General features: G+C 54.4%; 1 protein-coding gene across 6 annotated transcripts in view; it reads right to left on the reverse strand.

Annotated features, from left to right (window-relative positions):
- The window catches only part of TCF3 (transcription factor 3), a 54,617-nt gene extending 40,417 nt beyond the window's left edge, over positions 1-14,200 (reverse strand). For 2 of the 6 annotated variants that reach the window (XM_072357704.1, XM_072357702.1), the window contains exons 1-3: positions 14,011-14,169; positions 11,684-11,785; positions 5,676-5,748 (exon numbers count right to left, since the gene is read on the reverse strand). In XM_072357704.1, the coding sequence (XP_072213805.1) occupies positions 5,676-5,748; positions 11,684-11,758 (148 nt within the window). In that variant the 5' untranslated portion in view covers positions 11,759-11,785; positions 14,011-14,169. Of the gene's footprint in view, positions 1-5,675; positions 5,749-11,683; positions 11,786-14,010 lie in introns of all 6 variants that reach the window. The other 4 variants (XR_011905876.1, XR_011905877.1, XR_011905878.1 and 1 more) reach the window with 4 other exon arrangements.
- Between the last annotated feature and the right edge of the window lie 6,614 nt (positions 14,201-20,814).

The raw sequence follows: 20,814 nt of genomic DNA on the forward strand, positions 1-20,814 counted from the left end.
AGAAGTCAAAGTTGCTTCCCTCCAGCTGAAGCAATAAGATGCACCACTGGTGAAAATGGTGCTTGCAAACATCATCATCACCCCATGGGGCTCAGCATTAGGACAGCAGCAAGCACGCTGCATTTAACAGTGGTTTTGGGGGTCAGAAAGAAGATGCAAGTACTGCATCCTCCAGCCATGTTAGTACCATGGAAATAACGGAGCTAATTGGAGACGAGCCCATCCAGAGTAACAAAATGGCACCTTGCACTGAATGTGTCCCCTTAGGAAACTCACTTGCTATCTCAAATGAAAAAGCACATTAATTCCAGTTTGGGTTTAACTGCATACAAACATGAACAATGGAGATGCAATAGGCAGTGACCGGTCACACGCAGGACACGTGCTGGAGCACGGCACCCTACAGAGCATGCAGAATTTGAAATTAGCAGCAGTGAGGTCCAGCAGAAACGCTTGCCAGACTTACTGGGCCCCTTCCAAAGCCATCTCTCCCCTTTGGAAAGGGCACAACAAGCGTGGAAGGCTTGGAGCTGGGATGCTGAGCCAAAAGCAAGATTTCTGCCTACTCCCATCAGCAGAACACGATAGGAAAAGCGGGCAAAGCAGCACCCAGTGCTGGCAGGGCCTCCCAGCCATGGTCACATTTGGCACCATCCTTTTTCCCCTCTCAAATGCAGAAGTTCAGGTCTTGGCCCGATGCTCAGGCAGATGTGGGGTGGGCTGAAGCAGAGCTGCTGCATCCCAGTGCCAAACCCCCAGCATACGTGAGACCATTTTAAAGGGATCCCTCGTGATCGAGGCAACAGCAGCCTAAGCAATGCAACAGCATTAGGCACCACCTCCTCTTCTTAAAGGAAAGCAGGTGCAGCTTCTTTTGAAAGGCAGAAGGCAAACTCCCACTCCAGCTCTATGCCAGGTGAGGCACGGGAGCTTTCAGAAGACCAGGGCTGTATGGCTTCATCTTGGGAAGGGGGAAGCTCTGCAGCAGGAGATGGTTTGCACTGCTCCACTCCTTGGCAAAGTTAAAGCTGTGTGCTTAAACAAGGGCTGTGTCACATTTGCAGTTCCTAAACAAAAGCTGTCGCTTATCTCAGTGCAGTGCTGGCTCTCTGGCACCTGACATTCCCTGGGCTCTTTCCTGCTTTGAAATCTCCAATCTGGCCAGAAGGAGTAAAAAACTCCTTCCCCTGCAAGCATGCACCCTTCTTCACTATAAAGCCAGGCACACCAAGACAGGTAGTGAGACTTCTGAGCACTGAGCTGCCCTTGGAGCATCACCTTTCTGTGCTCTCCTGCACTGCACCCATCACAAACCTGCTCCCGTGGGATGGTCTCACACCCTGCACAGAAAGCTCAAGGGAAACATAAAACACATTTGATGAACACAAACTGACAGAGGTGCAGGGAGAGCATTTGGCATGGGAAGCAGCTGGTGGGTTAATGCCAGGGTTACAGGGGGTGTGAGGTGGGCTGAAGGGATGCAGGGGTGAAGCCTTTTGTTCCCCCATGCCCACTATTTCCAGCTGACCCCCATTCCCTGCCCCCAGCCCCACTTTCAGGATTGTTTTCATGTTTGTTTTCCTTTTTATTTCCAAGCCCTATTTTCTGCATCCTTAACCTGATCCACCCCAGGGCGAGAAGGGAGAACAGGAGCCTCCCGAAGACACAAAGCACAGCTGAAAGCCCTTCAAAGCACCGCCTGCAGCACGTGGGAGAACTTCCCTGAAAGTCCTCTGGGCTCCATTGCTGGAAGGGCTGGGAGCATGGGGTGTTGCCCTCAGCACCCTCCTACACCCAGGCATGGAAACACTCCTAGGCTGCATGGAGCAGCAGACGATTGCTTCTTTCCAGGCTTTGACTCGTCTACAGCAAGGGATTTGTCCTTCCTTTGATAAGGGCCAGAAGTCATTTGTATTTGGAAGATGCTGTGATGCCAACAGAATGCTCTGATCGACTCCTCGCCGTGGCAGCTCCTGCCTTGGTGACACACACACATGATATACACAGGCAGCCCGAGGGACACGCTGCAATGGGAAGTGCCAGTTCCAAAACAGCAAGTCCCATATTGCATCCCTCACGTCTGCTTTCCATCACATATCAAAATAGCAAGCACAGCCCATCACTCCCACTTCAGCACAAGCAAAACATGTGGGGACTCGAGGCGGTTTGTAGGGAAACGTGATGCAGCCTTACTAATAAAAGCCTCTTTTCCTCACTATGGCAAATAGTTGCAAATGCCATTCTGCAGCCTGAAACACAATTGCTGCCAGCACAGTGCTCCAACCCCACTGCCTTCATTGTGATCCCGACCCACGGCTGCACGCACACCCTCATTAAACCTTCCAGCAGCTCACCTGTAGCACCAATGACACAGGCAGCCTCATCTTACAGAGGATTTATTACTCTCGGTGCTGTTGCCACAGGTATCCAAGTTTGAATGCTGTTTAAAGCAGGCTTTCAAAGGGCATACAGACTCACCTGCCTCCAGGGAGAATGCATTCGCTTTGTTCGGGAGACTGAAACTTCAAATCTGTTACATGCACCAGCTTGTAACTCTTTGAAAAGCTCTTTGGTTCGCCAGCTTCAGATGTACTTTATGAACTTGCCCCGATCAAAGCAATCCCCTTAACAACCGGCCTTGTCTCCCAGCCTCCCCAGCAAAAAGACACTGAACACATTTAGTTGGGGGGGGGGACTGCAGTGCAGACCAGGAGGAAACCACCCTCTCTGAACCCACCTGTGAGCTCTCGGACATAGAAGCTCCCTTCAGCACAAAGCAAGTAAGAAAAGACACTGCAAAGAGATGAAGCGATCTCTCTTTGCCTCCCATCACTCCTTCTGTGTTAAATGCCAATGAAAAACGGTTATTTCCACGCACAGTTCAGCACGTGGCTCCCCGAGAGAGGTGCAGCTTCAACAAACACTCTGGGGCAGAGCAATCCTGCTTGCAGTGGTCCTCTGCAAACCACGAGATGGGGACACAGATGCAGCACAGGGATGGCACAGCGTGGCACAGGGCTGACAAAACGCCATCCTTCTAGGAGCGAGATGACAGGCGCACGCTGAGAGCCAGGGCTAAAATAAAATGCCAGCAGCAAATAGCATGGCCAAGGCTGGAAAATGCTTCTTGCAGCTCAGAGCCTCAGGAAGGCCAACCTCCATGCTATAAATGCTGTGGCTGCGGCCTGCATGACGTCAGCTCCATCCTAGTGGCAATTGTTGGGGTTGAGCCGTGCCAAAAAAGCACAGAGCGGAGGTGCTGAATTGTCCAGGCAGCAGGATAGCTAAACCAGTTCCTCCCTGGTGCATTTGAGGACAGAAATGAGGGAAACAGTGGCAGAGGCTTAAAATAAAACCAGGAGACAAATATAAAAGCAAAGAGATCTCAGAGCTGGAGGGTTTGTGTTAACACTTTGAGTTTCCTGGCTCCGGAGAGCAGCAGGTCTCCCCTCCCGGGGCCACCCACACACTCAGGGGCAGCCAAGGCACTTATTCATTGGGATTTGGAGAGGATTAGGAACTTGGGGAGGTTTTCTCAGTGTTCCATCTCTTTATTGACCAGCTGGGTTCAGAAGTGAAAGCCTTCTCCTGGTGAATGGGGCACAGTGATGGGCAGGGAGCAGTGCACGGCTCCCACAACCTGCTGCTGCCTAAAGGACAGAGTCCTAAGGAGCCTTGAGATCCTTGGGAGGGGGAAATAACAGCAGTGGGACTTCCCAAGGAGGAGGGAGATAAAAAGCGATGGGCCACTTGGAATTCCACATTGGAATCCATATTTCCAATGGTGGGCAGAAGCATGGAACACCATTATTTATGGCACATCAGATAACATCAGTTTGTTATCTTGGGGTTGTTGTAACAATGAGATAGCGATGTTAAATTAAGCAAAACCAGCACCCACAAACTATGAAAACCAGCCCTTGTCACTGTCTAGGATCTCATTTAGACAGCGTGGGTCCTTCCAGCAGCTGCACCCCTGCACAAAGCATCTCACTGCAGCTATTCCATCCTCAGACACCAGGGGTAAGAGGGGACTCCCAAACACAGCTCCCATTCTCCAAAGAGCATTAAGGATAAGAGGCTGAGGGGTAATACTGTTATTGGAGCAGCCCAAGCCGAGCTGTAGGACAGAGCTGTCCCACGGCCTCCAGTCCGGGAAGGCAGAGATTGTGCAACCTCTGTTGTATAATATCAACCCTGTGTTTTTTATGAACTGCTCACAGCCAGACTCGAAAAGCAGCAGCCCAGAGGAAGGGTGGTGTCAACGTTACCTTTCACTCACCCGAAAGAAAAGAGAAGGGAAGAAAGAAAAAAAAGAAAGGATTTTGTGATGTTTCGGCAGCTGCCCAGCCAAGCAGAGGGGGGTCTGGTCACCGCATGGCTGCTCAGCACAGCCCTGCCTGCAGCTTCCCCTCTGGCCAGCCCTGCAGAGCCTGCAGCCAAAGCAGCCTCTGAGCAGGAAACAAATTAATGGGAGCTCAACTCCAGGGCTGTTCTCTCTCATGTAAGCGTGGCTTTTGGGTGGATGGTTTGAACGGCAGAAAGCACAGGCACATACACACATGTAGGAATGCTTGCAACGAAGCTCAGCTTCCATTTGGGTTATAACCTGAGAGTTTCTGCCCTTGAATTTCCTCCAGTACCCACTCGACAGCTTACCTCCCTGAGAAAGCATCTGCTCAAAGCCATCCTGACCAGCAGCCGAGCAGGGTGAAAGCTCCATGCTTCCTCACTCAGGAAGGGCACAGCAGAACAGGGCAGAGCACCCCTCGCATGCTGTACATCACTGCTCCCTGCCATAAGTAATCCCCAGGGCTGGACACAGGCACTGCTGTTGGCACGGCCAGGATAGCTCAAGTGGAACTGGGGCTGAGAAGGTCAAGTTTATCCATCCCAGCTCCCTGCACGCCATGGGCTGCAAAGAGCCCTGCATGGAACACAGCTTCCCCAGGCAGCAAAAGCCCGGCACAATGTTGTCCCCTCATTCCCCACTTCAGCCTCAAATGAATCCCCACCACGCTCCTTTCTGACATCTGAAAGCTCTGTGCCCTCCAATGAACCCATTATCACAGCTGGGTGGGTTCCCAAAGCCCTGTGAGGGCTGGAGGCAGCCCCTTCCCTGCACAGCTGCAGCTCAGTGCTGCTGGGGCTCTGTGCAGGTGGGATAGGCTCAGCAGTCCAGTGCTTGCATACAGGCTCATGCAGCAGCTCCACACAGCCCTGCTGCCACCTGAGCTGCCTGGGGGTGAGTGGCCAGGAGGGCTTTGCAAAAGGAACCTTTGGGAACAGAGAGATCCATCATACCTGCAGCAGGGAGCTGAGCAAGGCAGGTACCCCAGACACACCTTTTGGACAGCAGAGCACCACCAAAGCATCTCCTCAGTGGTGTCCATACACCCTGGAAGACTTTTCTCAGTACATCTGCAGACATACATTTATCTAAGCAGCTTAAGAGACCAACAAGGACTGTCTGCCCAGCACAAGCCCTCTGCCTGTCCAGAGATACATGGGGCAACAGAGAGCATCCCAAGAAACAGCAGCAAACAGCCATCAGAAAAAACACACTGAACTACCAAACCCCGCTCCGTTCAGGGCTCTGGAAGCAAATATGTCATTTATTACAGCAGACTTTATGTTGTTAAGAATGAAAGAAATAAAATGGAAGATGACAATACCTGATCCTCCAAACTGAGTGCTTGCTAGGGTCGTGGGTCTGTTCTTTCCATTAGCCACTGGCAGGGGAAACATCTAGAAAAACAGAAAGATGAGAGAGAAAGGAGATTTCAGTATGTGAGTTTTGCTGCGCTGTTGTAAAGAAGGGAAGGGGGTCAACACTGAGGATGGGGGGCGTGGGGGGAAAGAGGAGTACTTTACTGATGCAAAAACCTTTCCTCTCCTCGTGCCCCTGCTGCATATATCAGGAGGGCCAGGAGAGCAGCACAGCTGCGTGCGGATGCACACACACACATTCCTACGTGCATGAACTCCTCCTGTGTACACAGCACGTCTGGTTCCTTAGGTGAGACTGAGAGCCATCCAAGCAGCATCAGAAGACACAGTTCTTCCCGCTCAGACCAAAGGGCACCCATGGGGGCTGCCTCCATTCATAGAACACTCCCACCCAGCACAGAAGCATTTAAACCCATCATGAACGACACGAATGCATTTTGCAAACTGGGCAGTGCTGGCTGTTGGTTGCTGCGCTGCTGCAGCCCTCATCCTCAGCCAGGGAGCTCCCACCATCAGCAAACCTGAACATTCATAGTGTGAGCAGGGAGGCCTTTAGAAGCCGCTGTTTAACATCTGAGATGCACCTGCGTGAGGCAGAAAGCTGATTCTTCTCCGCAGCCAATAAAACCAGCGGTGGGAAACGCCTGCTGAATTCACATTTTCATATCCTCTGCCACTCCGGCTACTTTCACCACCAGCCCCATTTCCAACTGTTATTCTTTTGTGCTTTGCAACATCTGGGTAACTCCAAAGTTGAATGCTTTGAAAATTAAACAATGCAACAGCAGCAGAGCTTGCAGGAAGGCGGCTCCGTGCCCTGACATCACCGCTGTCTGCCCATGGCCAGAGATGCTCCTTTGTACAGAACCAGCCCAGTTCCAAACGCTGGTGAGGACAAAACACAGCTACACACAGTAGAGATGCAAAGGGAGCAGCGTAGAAACCAACTGCCATTCAAAGAGCAGACATTTGGGATCATATATATGTACGCACACTCACACTGCAGGCATTATACACACACAGAGGCACTTTATTATATAGAGGTGTGAGTGCTATCTGAGCACACGAGGGCTCCCAGCAGCCTGCAGGCTCCTACAGCCTCATGCCATCAGGGTATGAGCTCTAAGGGGGCTCTGGGGGCCCGGCCCCCCACTGCTACACAAGCTTTGCTTCCTCAGGAAGTCGGGCTACAAAAGAAACCAACCCTCACAGCAGCGAGGCTTGCAGCCTGCCTCCCTCTGCAGTGGCACGGCGTTGCTTTCTGCAAACAGCTCTGAAAGGATGGAAAGCAGAACCTGCTGCCCCGAGCCGTGCCCACCTCCCTCCCTGCTGCAGTGCAAGAAAGCAAAGTGGTCAGAAGCCCTTTTCATCCCACACGTGTGGATGCACTGGAACAGGTTGCACAAGGAGGCTGTGGATGCACCATTCAAAGCCAGGCTGGACATGGCTCTGGGCAGCCTGGGCTGCTGGTTGGTGACCCTGCACATAAAAGGGGGGTTGAAACAAGACGAGCATTGTGGTCCTTTTTAACCCAGGCCGTTCTATGACTCTATGTGCAGGCACCAGGGGACGGGACATGCAAACATCACAATCCCCAGCAGTGAAAACACAACAAGAACAACAACAAAAAGCACCGGCGGCTCTTTGTCACCAGCATTTCTGCTCACCACTTGCAGATGCTGGCAGAGGAAGGTTTCGAGTGGAGAGAATGAGCAGCCTTGTTCCACTGTGCTCTGCAAAGCGGGGTCCCCCCACAGGGCAATCCCCAACCCGCAGGGATGCCCTCGCCCCCGCGTTCCTGTCCTCCCCCTCCAAGGGACTGCGGAGGAGGGAACCCCGGCTGCTCGCTCTGCATCTTTTTAAGGGCACTTTTTGGGGTGGTTGTTTTGCTGCCAAAGTGTTTTTCCATCGCGGTGTGGGCTGCGTGGAGCAGTGGGGCACAGTCACCCCTCCGAGCACCCGCTTGTGTCACTCGCGGCCCGAGTTCACCCACCCACTGCGAGTTTCCTTTCTGCTTGAAACTCAGCTTCAAAAATAAACAGGGGGAGGGGAGGGGGGGGGGGGGGGGGGAGGCTGGCACACACCGGGGGGACCCTGCACAGCCTCCCAGGTTCCATAATGGGGTCATTACGGGGCCTTTGTTGGATTTGAATCACGTCGATTTAAGCGGCTGCGTAAAATCCCCCATCTTAGGTCCCCCCTGTGCAGTTTCCAAAGCTCGAGCTGACACGGTCCCATACGTGTCCTCACAGCTCTGAGAACGAGCTGCAGCCTTCATCACAGCACCATAGAATGGCCTGGGTTGAAAAAGAGCACAGTGCTCATCTCATTTCAACCCCCTCCCATGTGCAGGGTCACCAACCATCACACCAGGCTGCCCAGAGCCACATCCAGCCTGCAGGGATGGGGCATCCACGGCTTCCTTGGGCACTTCTCCCACATGCAAACCCAGAGCACAGGAACCCAAACACTACGGAAGTCCCAGCCCCCGTGCTCCCAACAGCGGGCTCATAAGGAAGGGAATTTGCCAGACACAGCAGCAGCACCGAGCAGCACTTCATTTACTGAGCACTTCCACCGGAGCATCAGCGTTCTCACATTAAATGGCTGTTCTCACTTCCTCTGCTCTCCCACCTCCCAAATCCGGGCTGCACCGACCTCAGGGCTGAGCTCCCAACCCGAGATCTATTTTGCAGAGCGAAAGGCATCCAGCTGCTGATGCGGGGAGAAGAGGGAATTCGCTCACTGCCGCTTGCCAGCAGGATATTTCAGACGTGCTCATTCCAGACAGACCTTCCTGACTGCAGCCCCAACGTCCACAGCGGCGTAAGGCAAACCTCACTTGGAACAAAAGCAGCAGTTTTATCACGGAAACGCAGATGCTGCGCCTTGGTCAAAGCCGGGCACTGGGTGCTGCTGTGCTGCAGGAGCTGCTGGAACTCTTTGGGTTCGCCTTCAACTCAAGGGTTGGATCACTTGCTGAGATCGGTCCTGAGTTACTGCCCACCCTCGCCGAGTTCGAACCCCGCATCCTGCAGCATATGGTTAATACTCTGCTAATAATCATGGCTGTTAACAGTATTTCACTCCTGCCAGAGACCCAGGCTGGCACGCAGCCTCCTGCCGCTCTCCAGCTTGGCAACACGGGTGAGCCCCACAGCCAGGATTCCAACCCCACGGACCCCCATCATCCCCACCAGGGACCCTTCAGTCCTCCCCAGGACAACGGAACACCAGCAGCATACGGCTGGGATGACCAGACCAAACACCACCCAACACACACACACACCGGGTGCATCCCACACTGCAAAACAGAGCCTGGCAACTACAGGACAAAATAAATACAGCATCCACAAAAGAAAACAACACACAGAGCTGGCAATGGGAATCAATTGAAGATCTCCTTCAGATTTGCAAGCCCGCTCTGGACCATCGCCAGGGAGCAGTGGTAAAAGCAAGAGTACAAATTACCTGCACTTTGGGGCAATTATAGAAAGCAATTTGTTCTTGAGGAGGAGGGAAGCTCTGCACCGTGCACAGCCCAGAGCGGGATCAGCCCTCCCAGCCACACGTTTGGCTCCTGCTCACCCAGATGCACATCCCAGATTCCTTTGGTTTTCACTCTCATTGTCAACTGATGATGGTGGTGGGAAGCTGTAGGTGAGCGCTTTGCAGCTCAGTAATTAACCTGATGTATTTCTTAAAGAGTCTTAAGGCTACGAACCTGCTCATGCAATCACTGACTGCACAGAGCTCTGACCACAGCACAGAGCGGGGCCACAGCCTACAGGAGCTGAAAGGAAAATGCTCATCAGAGAACCAAAGCATTATGCTCTGAAGCAAAACGCAGCCGGCATCTCCGAATGCCTCCAGTTTTCCTCCATCCTTCATCAGTGGTTTAATGCTCCACTCCTGCTCATTCCAAAATACCCCATGTATATACACATATATGTATGTATATATATATATTATGTATATTTGAGTGAGCTTTCTGGCCCCAAACCCTGCATCCCAATGACACAAAGCAAACCCAGGAGGTGGGGTGCAGCCCAACCACCATAGGAGCAACGTTACCATTCCTTTTATTCCGGCTCTGGCTGTACGTGTGCAGAGCTGAGGGTTTGTGCAATGGACCTGGCTTGGCTCCAGGCTGTGTTGGAGCCCAACAGCCAACTGATCCCACAGGGGATCAACTCGCTGGCAAATGACATTTGCAGGCCCTGATCCCTCAAAACAGCCGCCCCCGAACATCGGAGCTACAGACGAGCCCAGGACAAATTCTGGTCATTCCCCAGGTTTACAGCAGCGTAGGAGGGCTGGAATTGAACCCAAATTCAACCCCTGGCTGAGGATTAGTCTCCAGAAAGAGAAATATTCATATACAGAGGGAACGGGTCAGGACCTCTCCGTGGAATACAGCTCTCTGCATGTAAATGAGGCTGGTTTGGTCATTTGGAAATAAAGCTTTGGGATTCTGAAAGTGAGCGGGATCTTATTTTTCCCTAAGAGGAAAAAAAAACACAACAAAGCAAAAGAGGAACTAACAGAGCCTGACCCAGAGCACCGCTCCAAATGGGTGCAGCAAGGGATGGCATCGCCCTGAGCAGGACCTTGAAGATGACAACAGGAATAACCACGCAGCACTTCCAACACATCCACCTCACCCGGTGCCCCCCAACACCCACAGAACATCACGCTGCTAAACAGCATCCCGACAGGAAGAAACAAACCGGGCCTCTGCCCAGTTAATAGCAGATTCCTATTACATGGGATGGAGACCTCACCCCCACCCCCCCCACACCCCAGCACACAGCCCTGCAGGGACAGACACACACACCTCAGCCCTATAAAAGCTCCCACTGCTCAAGCTCAGCACAGCACAACGCTGCCACGCTTCAGCACTTCCCACAGGCACAACAAGCACAGTGGGTACCCCCAGTTTCACCCCCATTTCCCCCCTTTCCTCTTCCCCCTTCCTCCCCAAGGTCCAACAAAACCCACCCCCAGGGCCGGGTGCCCTCAACACCCCCCTCCCCCCCACCACCAGCACAGCACAGAGGCTGCTCCTCCTGCAGAGTTGTTTTCTCTATCTCTACAGCATGTATGCTTATCTTAAAAGCAAGCCATGAGCTGTGAGCACCGTGAGGGTGCAGCCCACGACGGAGAGAACCCGACTGAGTTATTCTCCTTTGAACACAGCTCTTCCCCTCTCTGCACTTACACCTGCCAGCCCTGCCGTGGCAAGACGTGCACAGTGCTATATGCCACCAAACACCGGGCACAAACCCTGACCCTGCTTTGTGGGACCTTCTCTTCCCCTTGAGCTGCACACACATCCCCCCCCATGGGGGAACTTTTAGGTCCTGTTTCTTTGCAAAGCAGCTGAAGGTTTTCAGGCTACAGAAGAGCAGAGCGAAGGGAACACAAGTGCCTGAGTCCCGCTGAAATCATATGCTGGATAACATTCAAGCTGAGATAGAATAACCTGCAGGAGCAAAAGTTTAATAGTCCGGGGTTGGGGAGGGGGGAAAAAAAGGCTGATTAATTGGCTCCTGCAGTTACATCTCTGCATTAGGGTCCATAGTCAGAATGGCAGGAACAGGCACCCAGCATTCTGCACCATAAGCACCAACACGGAGCTCGCTGCCTTATATTTCCCTTAAATTTCCCATCCGAAAAACCACCTCTGAGTGTTCCCCACCAGGAAACAACACGCTTTGAAGGGGGAAAGTGGGGGTTGGGGGCTGAAGGGAGGGAGCAGGAGGGGCAGCAGCTTCTTTTTAACTTAAAAATAAACAAGTTGCAGCACATGTGCACTCACACAAACACGGCACATCTGAAACCCATCATGTCCAATTTACAGGCTCACATTTCCTCCCCCTTCCCAGCTCTCTACCCACAGCCCCGGGCCCTTTAAAGCTTCCCCCCCCCCCCTCCGGGCTCCTTCGCTCACCATACTGAAGTCCAGCAGGTCACTGAGCTCTTTGTCTGTCCCAACTGCAGCCATTCTCTGCTGCTGCTGATTCATACTCCCACAGACTCAACAGTGGCAGTCCTAGAGAAAGCAAGGGGGAGGGGAAAAAGAGATATTTTAATGACTGGAGCCAACCACCCACCCCATTGATGAATATTTAAAGAAGACAAGAGAGAGAAAAGGGGAAAGAAAACAACTCCAAGTGCACGTTCCCAGCGCACAGAGGCTGCGGGCAGAGCCTTCAACGCAGCACCCAGTGCAGGAACAAGCAGCCTATTGACCAGCCACACTTGGATGTTGGTTTTTTTGCTGCCAATTCCACTCGTTTGGGGCCAATTTTGTTCCTGGCGTGCGGCGAATGAAGAGAAGGGGGGTAAAAAAGAAGAAGGAAGGGGGGGGGGGGGGAAACAAGTGAATTCGTTTATCAAAGGGTTCAGGGTGAGTTATCACTTGGGTGCTTGTCTGGCTTGGTTTGCCTTGCGTTTCCCCCCCCCCTCCTCCTGGTGCTTTTCCTCGCTCAATGTGGGTTATAAAAATAAGGAAAGAAAATCAACACAAAATAAAAACCCCAAAGGTTTGAACTTCTGGCTGCTTCCTCGAGGCTGCTGAGCACCTGCAGCTGTGCTCACGGGGATGCCCTGAGCAAGGAAGGAGCAGCTTCGGCCCCTTCCCAAAAAGGAGGGATGGAAAATAAAGAATAAAGCAATTATTATTATTATTATTATTATTATTATGCTCTAAAGGAGAGATTGATCTGTTTGGTGGATAGAAAAACATTTCCTTGGGAGGAAAAGGTCTGAGAGGAGATGAAATGAGAGATGAAAGACCCCCTTTTTTTGTCCCCCTTCCCTCTCCCTCCCCACTTTAGGAACTCATTCATGGCTATAAAGGGCAGCTGGCCAATGCATTTAACTCATTAATCATAAGGGTTAAAAAAGAGAGAGAGAAAAGAAGAAGAAATAAAAAGAGAAGGAAAGCAAAAAGGAAACAACCGCACACAACCCGAAGTGTCTGTGGGGCCGCCCGCTGCACTTCAATGAAGTTTTAATATTAAAAAGAAAAATCCAACTCAATGCAACCAAACAAACCGGAGAACGGCCCAGCATGGAAAAGCTTCCAGTGCTACATTCAAAAGGTAAACTAAGAAAGAAGGGGTTTTTTTGGGGGTTGTTTTGGGTAAGGATGTTACCTTTAGAGCACCTACAACCACAGGGCACAAGGACCCCCCCCCCCCCAACCTCCCCCCAGTACAACTTTAACAACGCAGCCCGCCGTTCAGCCTGCCCCTTAATTTGCTTTTTTTCCCCTTTTATTCTTTTTCTCCTCTTTTTTCCAGCTCCTTTTTAAAAAACTCTTTCCTTTCCCTGCCTATTTTCTTTAATTATTGCTTTTTAATCATTTTCCTCTCTCTTTTTTTCCCCCCATCCCCCCTTATTCTCCAACCCAAAGCTTCGTCCCGGGACGCCCAGCCCTGCCCTCTCCCGGCTCTCTCCGCTCCCGCAGCTGCACAAAGGCCGGAGAACAGCCCGGGGGAAAAAGGGGGGGGGGGGGGGGGGGGGGGTCCCTGGGTTGGATCGGGGTAAAGGGGGGGGATAAAGCACCCCAAAACCCCTCAGCAGTGCTACACTCAGCGCCTCCCCCACCCCAAACCTCAGTGCTCTGGGCTGGGGCACAAAGGACCGAAGAAGGCCTAAGTTGGGGAGGGGGGGGGGCTCAGCCTAGAAAGGAGGGGGGAGTCCTCGCATCGCCATGTAGACCCCCCCCCCCCAGTTCCTATGAGGCCACCCCAGTGTGGGGGCTCGATCCTCACGCTATGGGGGGAGATCCAAAGAGCCGCCCCCCCCCCCAACCCGAATCACCCCTAAGCTGTGCTAAGACCCAACGGGACCCCCCCCCACCAACCCCATCATATTAAGGGGGGGGGCACACAACAGCTCCCATCGCACCTCGACCACAACTTTCCAAGAGCAGCACAGGGACCACCGCCCCAATATCCCACTGATGGGGGGGGGGGGGGGGGGCTGAACTCCACGCGGGACAAACGGAACGCCCCCCCCCCTCCAAAAGGGACCCCAATGGGTTTAAGGGGGGGGGGGGGATCGGCGGACAATGGGGCTCCGGGTTAAAGGGGGGGGGGGGGGATAGAAGTTGGCGGCCGTCCCGCTGCACAACTGAACGCCGGGATGGGGGAGGGGGGAGGAGGGGGGTTGGGGGGGGGGCTTGGGGGAGGGGGGGGGGGGGTCAGAGCGCAGATCTTATCGTTGTTTTATTCCATATCGTTTCTTCACGTCGGGTTGTTCCATTACCTGTTCCGGGGCCGAACCGAACCCGCGGTTACGTATATGAACGGGAATTAGAATTGCGGCCTCTCATGAAGGATCCCTCGGAGCTCAGGGCCCCGGTTCCGGGCCCGGTCCGGGACCGGCGGGCGGCGTCGGCTCCTATTGTTCTGCGCCGCCGGCGGGGTACGGCGCAGCGAAGCGGCGCGCTGAGCTCCGGCCCGGGCGGCGCGTGCGCCCCGGCCCGCCCCCGCCCCCGGCGCGCCGGGCCCCACTGCAACCACCCACCCCCACCCCCTCCCACCGCCCGACTGAGAGGAGGCGCGAAGCCACGCCTCTTTTGACTCCTCCCTCCGGCTCGTATCCCTCCGCCGATCTCAGGGTTTGAGGGGCTGCCGAAGGGATGGAGGTGCTCGAGGCCGCGCTTTGAGTTTCCTAGAGGAGCGAATGTGGGGAGGGGGAGGGGTGGGAGTGATTTCTGAGATTCTGAGAGTTGTTTTTGAGGGAAGGGGTGGGACTATGTTTTACGGCGGAGGGAGACAGAAGGGTTTGACTTACTCCTAACCGGAATATGGACTGATGAGCAGCGGGGAATTGTCCAATAGAAAGTCTCGTCTCTCTGAGTGGCGGGTAATACAGCCAACCGGAGTGCGCGATGCTTCACGCCCCGCCCACCGAGCAATGGGGGTGGCCGCTGGTTCGTGTCGCCGTCCGCACTGTCCGAGGAGGCCGGCAGGGTGTGTGTGTGTTTGGGCCCGGTCCGTATCTCCCTTCATCCCCATCCACTCGTGGTTCCAAACGGCCCTTCTCGTGTAGCCCCGTCCTGCTGCGCCCATCACGGCCTGCTGGGATGGCTGCCCATCGGCTGGGCCCTTTGCTCAGGCTGTGTGTGCTGATAGGAGGCAATGAAACCTTCCCCTCACACAACGCCAGCGATGGCCCGTTAAGTTCAGAGCTGCCACCGACCTCTGCTGCCTCCTGCCCGTGCCGTGCTGTGCACGTTGCACACCACAAAGTTTGGCTGGAGCTGCAGTGGAGCCCTTCCTGGCTGCAGTGCTGCAATGCAAAAGGCCTGCTGCAATGCTGGGGGTTGCAGTGCTGGGAGCTGCAATGCTGGGAGATGCAATGCTGGGGTTGCAATGCTGGGAGCTGCAGTGCTGGGAGATGCAAAGCTGGGAGCTGCAATGCTGGGGCTGCAAAGCTGGGGTTGCAATGCTGGGAAATGCAAAGCTGGGGGTTGCAATGCTGGGGGTTGCAGTGCTGGGAGATGCAATGCTGGGGATGCAATGCTGGGAGATGCAATGCTGGGGTTGCAGTGCTGGGGGCTGCAATGCTGGGGCTACAATGCTGGGAGATGCAATGCTGGGAGATGCAATGCTGGGGTTGCAGTGCTGGGGGATGCAATGCTGGGAGATGCAATGCTGGGAGATGCAATGCTGGAGGATGCAATGCTGGGAGATGCAATGCTGGGGGTTGCAATGCTGGGAGCTGCAAAGCTGGGAGCTACAATGCTGGGAGATGCAATGCTGGAGGATGCAATGCTGGGAGATGCAATGCTGGGAGATGCAATGCTGGGAGATGCAATGCTGGGGTTGCAGTGCTGGGGGCTGCAATGCTGGGGCTACAATGCTGGGAGATGCAATGCTGGGAGATGCAATGCTGGGGGTTGCAATGCTGGGAGCTGCAAAGCTGGGAGATGCAATGCTGGGAGATGCAATGCTGGGGTTGCAGTGCTGGGGGCTGCAAAGCTGGGAGCTGCAATGCTGGGGTTGCAATGCTGGGAGCTGCAATGCTGGGGTTGCAATGCTGGGGTTGCAATGCTGGGGCTGCAGTGCTGTGAGATGCAATGCTGGGAGATGCAATGCTGGGAGATGCAATTCTGAGAGATGCAATGCTGGGGGCTGCAATGCTGGGGTTGCAGTGCTGGGGGCTGCAATGCTGGGAGCTGGTGATGCTGAGAGGCAAATCGTTGCCTCACGGAGCATACCTGGAGCTGGAAGAGGGCAGCTGTTCTGCAGGGCTCATGGCAGAGCTCTCAGACACTGGGGACGTGGTGTGGGTTGAGGTTTGTTGCAATGGGGTGAGAGGATCCTCTCAGGATCTCTTTAGGTTGCTCCTAAAGCCAAACCTCTTTAGAGAACCTCTTTAGGTTGCTCCTAAAGCCAAAACCCCTCCTGGGGCAAGCAGTGACCCTCGGGTTTTGGCCATGGGAGGGATGCTCGCTGCTCCTCACCATGCAGAGCTGTGGATTTTCTGCTCTGGGCATTCCCCTGTGTCATGTTTCGGTCTATGGGCTGGTCCATGTCCCAGGGCTGGAACTGCTGTCCTCTCTATTGGTGACTCCTGAAAGCTGATACTATTGGGGCCACTTTAGCCCCAATCCACCACCAGAGCAGGGAAGGGACAGGAGAGACATCAGTAGGGGTGACAAGGAGATGGTGACACAGAGGGGACGATGGGGGCTCACGTTGGATCCTGGTGACTTTAAGCAGTGAGCTGGGCTTCATATTTGCATTTAGTCACACTGTGAGTCAGACATTCCAGCCCCGGCTGCCGAAATACCTCAGCTCTGACTCCTTATTTCCCACTGCAACCTTTCTCCCCCCCTCCTTCTCTTTCCCTTTCTCCTCTTTTTCCTTCCCTTTCTCACCATTTTTCCTCCTTTTCTCACCCTTTTCTTCATGTTCACCCCACGTTGAAGGCGGATTGAGGTCCTGGGGCACACGGGGAGACCAAAGGACAGGGCTGGGTGTGCACTGGGGGCTGCATTTTCCCTATTGCAATAGGAAACTGGGGAGGGGGGGTGGGGGGAGTTAACCCCACCCTGCCATAGAGGAGTCCAGCATTGATGGTGGGCATGTGGGGAACACCCTACAGCCATTGGCATGGCAGCTGTCTGAGCAATAGGGTGGTGTCAATGTGTGTGTATATGAGGGGGGTGCAAGATGGGACCCCCAGCCCTGGACCCCTCAGAGCAAGGGGCCAGGAAGGAGCAATGTGGAGTATTTGGAGAGAAAGGAGGGTTCTGTGCTCGGTTTCCTGAATGATGCATTCCACATGGGGTTGCATCACGCACAGCTGTTACATCACTTTAGCCAGGAAATCTAAAACAAGTGGTCTGGGCTGGAAATGAGGGGGGTTAATTATTATTTATGGACAACAACAACAACAGAGAGAGGAGGGGAAAAAAAATAGTCTCAAAACACTTTTTTTCTTCCTGTTTTGTCTTTTATTTTTTTGCTTAAGAAACAGAATTAAACCCCAAACCTGCTCCTCCCTCCATCCCAGTCGCTTTGTCCCCAGCTCCTGCCCTGTGTGATGGCCGTGGCCTTGGGGCTGGCCATGCAGGGACCTTATATCCATGCTGTCCCCAGGGGTGTCCCTTCCATGTCCGTCCCATGGGGACAACCCCATCCCAGCCATGGGGATATCAGTGGGACGATGTCCCAATTTCAATCTCATGTCCCTATTTCTCTCCTGGCTATGGGTACCACCATGTGCCCTTCCTCCCATCGCACCCCTCATCTTCCTCCCCTCCAACCCCTTTAGCCCAGGGCCGGGCAGTGGGGAGTTACTGTGCCATTCTCTGTCCCCTCTGAGATGCCACTTCTCTTTTGAATGCCGATGTTTCTTTGCAGCTTTTCAGCCCATTGCAGCTTTGTGGTCTCGGAGTTGGGTGGTCCCCAAACTGTGACTTTCGGATGCTGTGATGGCGAGGAAAGCCTCCATCCACCCCGAGGTAATACCCAGAGCTCAGCACCTGACGATGCTCCTTCCTTAATGACGGAGGGATAAGCAAAGCTGCTTTCAAATCGACAACAACAAAAGCAATACGTGGGGCTGTCAGAGAGCTCTCGGGGTGGAAATGTGGCGTCCCCAACCCCAGCAGGGCCCCCCTTACCCCCCCCTTTAACCCCCCCCCTGCATTGCAGTGCCTGCAGCCCAGGATAGCATCCGCCCACAGGCAGGAAACCCGCGGTGCTTTCGCCTGCTGTGGGGGCTCGGGGAATCTCCTCGGAATGGAAAGAAGTTACAACCCCGTGCCCAGAATCGCTTGGGTGGGGGAGAACCACAGGGTGCATAGAGGGGACAGCACGGGCTTCCCCTTGTGCTGTGTTTTGGGGTGGTGAGCTCCCCGATGTGCCGACCTCAAAGGGATGTGGGGAATGGGGAAGAGAGGATGGGGACTGATGGTTGTGATGGGATAAGTGAGGATGGGGATGCAGCGATAGCTGTGGGTGCTCTGCCTGAGGTGTGGGTGCTCCCCATGGCTGGGATGTGGCTGATATTGCTCTGCCTGCATCTCTGCTGCTCTGGAGCATCAATTTGGGTGGTGGGTGGGAATCAATGGGTGAGAAACCCCTTTTTCTTCTCTGCCTCCATGTTTTTCCTCCTCCTGGCTCAGGGAGGTGGCCTGAGCCCCTCTGCAGAGCACTCAGGGTGATGCTCAAACACAGGCATGAATGTATGGGGGGCACCAATCTGGGGGTGGGAAACAGCCCCATAGGAAGCACAGCATCAAAATGGGAGAAAAAAAAGCATTGGGTGAAGCTCAGAAAAGTGCCTGAAAATGGAGAACTCCGGAACTGGGGAGAGACAGGTACCTTATGGGGACACTGGGACCTCAGTGCAGAGGGGGCAGAGCACAAAGCTGGCGGCTTTTGGGGACCCAGTGGGGGATTTCCCTGTTTGAACCCACTTTTCTGGGTGGGTTTTGTGCTCTCGTGTCAAGTTTCAGGAGGAACAGAAACCGACCTGCTGAGCACCCAATGGCCACAGCCGTGGGATGGGGAGAGCCCTATTGCAATGGGAGCAGCGTCTGGCCCCGAAACCCCATTTGGAGGGGTTACAGATGAACTACCCAGCAAGGGGATAACGCTGGCTGTGGGCTGGCATGATGTGAGCCCACATCTTGGAGCAGAGGCTGGGGGCAAACTGTGGCCCCAAGTCATTTCTTGTTGGGGTTTAAGGTTCCCACCCTCGCTCTGTATCATGCCAGGCTGCAGCTGTGTCCCCACTGTCCCAGCTCTATTCTCTTTCGCTTCCCCGGTGCCGACACATGAGTGGGAGGAGGGGGGGGGGGGTGACTTGAACTGCAAGGGTAAAATTAGAACCTGGGAACCCCATGGGCTCACGTCACTTTGGTGAGAAGGAGGAGAAACAGAAAGTCCTGGGAGGGCTGAGATCTTATGGGGGGAGAGGGGGGGGGCAGCCTGAGGGGGCTGTGTCCCCATTGGTGTCCCCAGGTCCCTGCGACCCCTGGGCCAACCTCCTTCACTTGCTGTGTTTTGGGGTCGGGGGGGGGGGAGGGCGCAGGAAGGCAGCTTAACTGCAACCATGGGTGAAATGTAGGGCAGCCCCATCTGTCAGGCTGCTCCTGCTTGGATCTGACTGCAGTGCCTCCCCCCTACCCCCTGCATCCCATCCATCTCCTACATCCCACCCCCTGCATCCCTCCCATCCCCTACATCCCATCCTGCTCTGGGGACACAAGACACTTATTTGGGTACCAGGGTTGAGGAGGGGGGAGGGATTACCCTTATTGAACCCTGGTTGTCCCCATTGATCTTGTGGATAACCCCATGGACGACCCGATCTCAGGCTCTCCTCCTATTTTGGGGCATCCAATGACTTTCTCCTCATTTGTGGTATTGGGAGAACAGAGATTTAGGGTCATTCACAGCGGTTTGACTCAAAACTGAGCACTTTGGGGGGGTCATTAACCCCATGATAGAAACCCAAACTCTTTGCCCCCACACACAGCTCTCCTACAGAGGGTTGGTTCTATGGGGCACAACGCTTGGCTCACCATTACCATTAAGCACAAAGCAGCACAGAACCCTCCGCTCCGACACCAGCTCTGCTTGCAGCTCCGTGCCGAGCAAAACGGCGCCGTTTCAGCAACCCAGAGTTGAAGGACAGAAATGTGCTTGAAATTAAAAGGCTGCACCTCTGTGTGCGTGTAGCCCGGCACGGCGAGGGCATGGGGTTTGTTGTGACCTCAGTTTAACTTGGCAGCAGTCAGACAGCTTTATCTTATCTCTGCATCTTCACTGCGTGTGTGCGAGGCGAGCGGGTGCCAAGTGAACGGCGTTCCCCAGCCCCATGTGCTGGGGCAATGTGCTCCTGCATTAAGGCATGGGGCTGGGGGGGGGGGGTTTCTCATCCCCATCCTTCCTCACCCCATCTCATTCCCACCCCCATCTCATTCCCATCCTTGTCCCATCCCATCTCATCCTCATCACCACCCTTATCCCCATCCCCATCCTCACCCCATCTCCGTCCCCCTCCCCACCTCATCCTATCCCCATCCTCATCCCATCCCACCCCCAATATCACCCTCATAGCCACCTTTATCCTCATCCTCGTGATGTGGAGCTCAAGGAAAGCAGTCCCTGCTCTGTGCTGTTAGCTCTGCCCCACAAAACCACATGGGGATGCTGGATTTGTCCCTTATTTTCCTGCAGCACCCTCAGCCCTCGCTGTGCCCTGTGGTTTCCCTACCTGCCCCAGGAGGCCCCCACCCCATTGCTGACTTCAGTGGGGATGTGCAGGTTTCCGGCTCTGCAGGTGTGCAGGGGGGGCTCAGTGCAGTCGGGGGGGGGGGAGGAGGGCTGGGGAGTGCAATGGGGGGGGGGGGGGGTGATGGGTTGTGCCTTGTGAAGGGCACACAGACACTGCTATGGGTATGGGAGGGGGATGGAGATGGGGATGGGGATGGGGATGGGGATGAGGATGGGGAGGACAGGGATAAGGATGGAGATGAGGATGGGGATGGGGATGGGGATGGGGATGGGGATGGGGATGGGGATGGGGAGGACAGGGATAAGG

This window comes from Excalfactoria chinensis, chromosome 26 (genome assembly GCF_039878825.1).
Source record: "Excalfactoria chinensis isolate bCotChi1 chromosome 26, bCotChi1.hap2, whole genome shotgun sequence".
NCBI lineage: Eukaryota > Metazoa > Chordata > Aves > Galliformes > Phasianidae > Excalfactoria > Excalfactoria chinensis.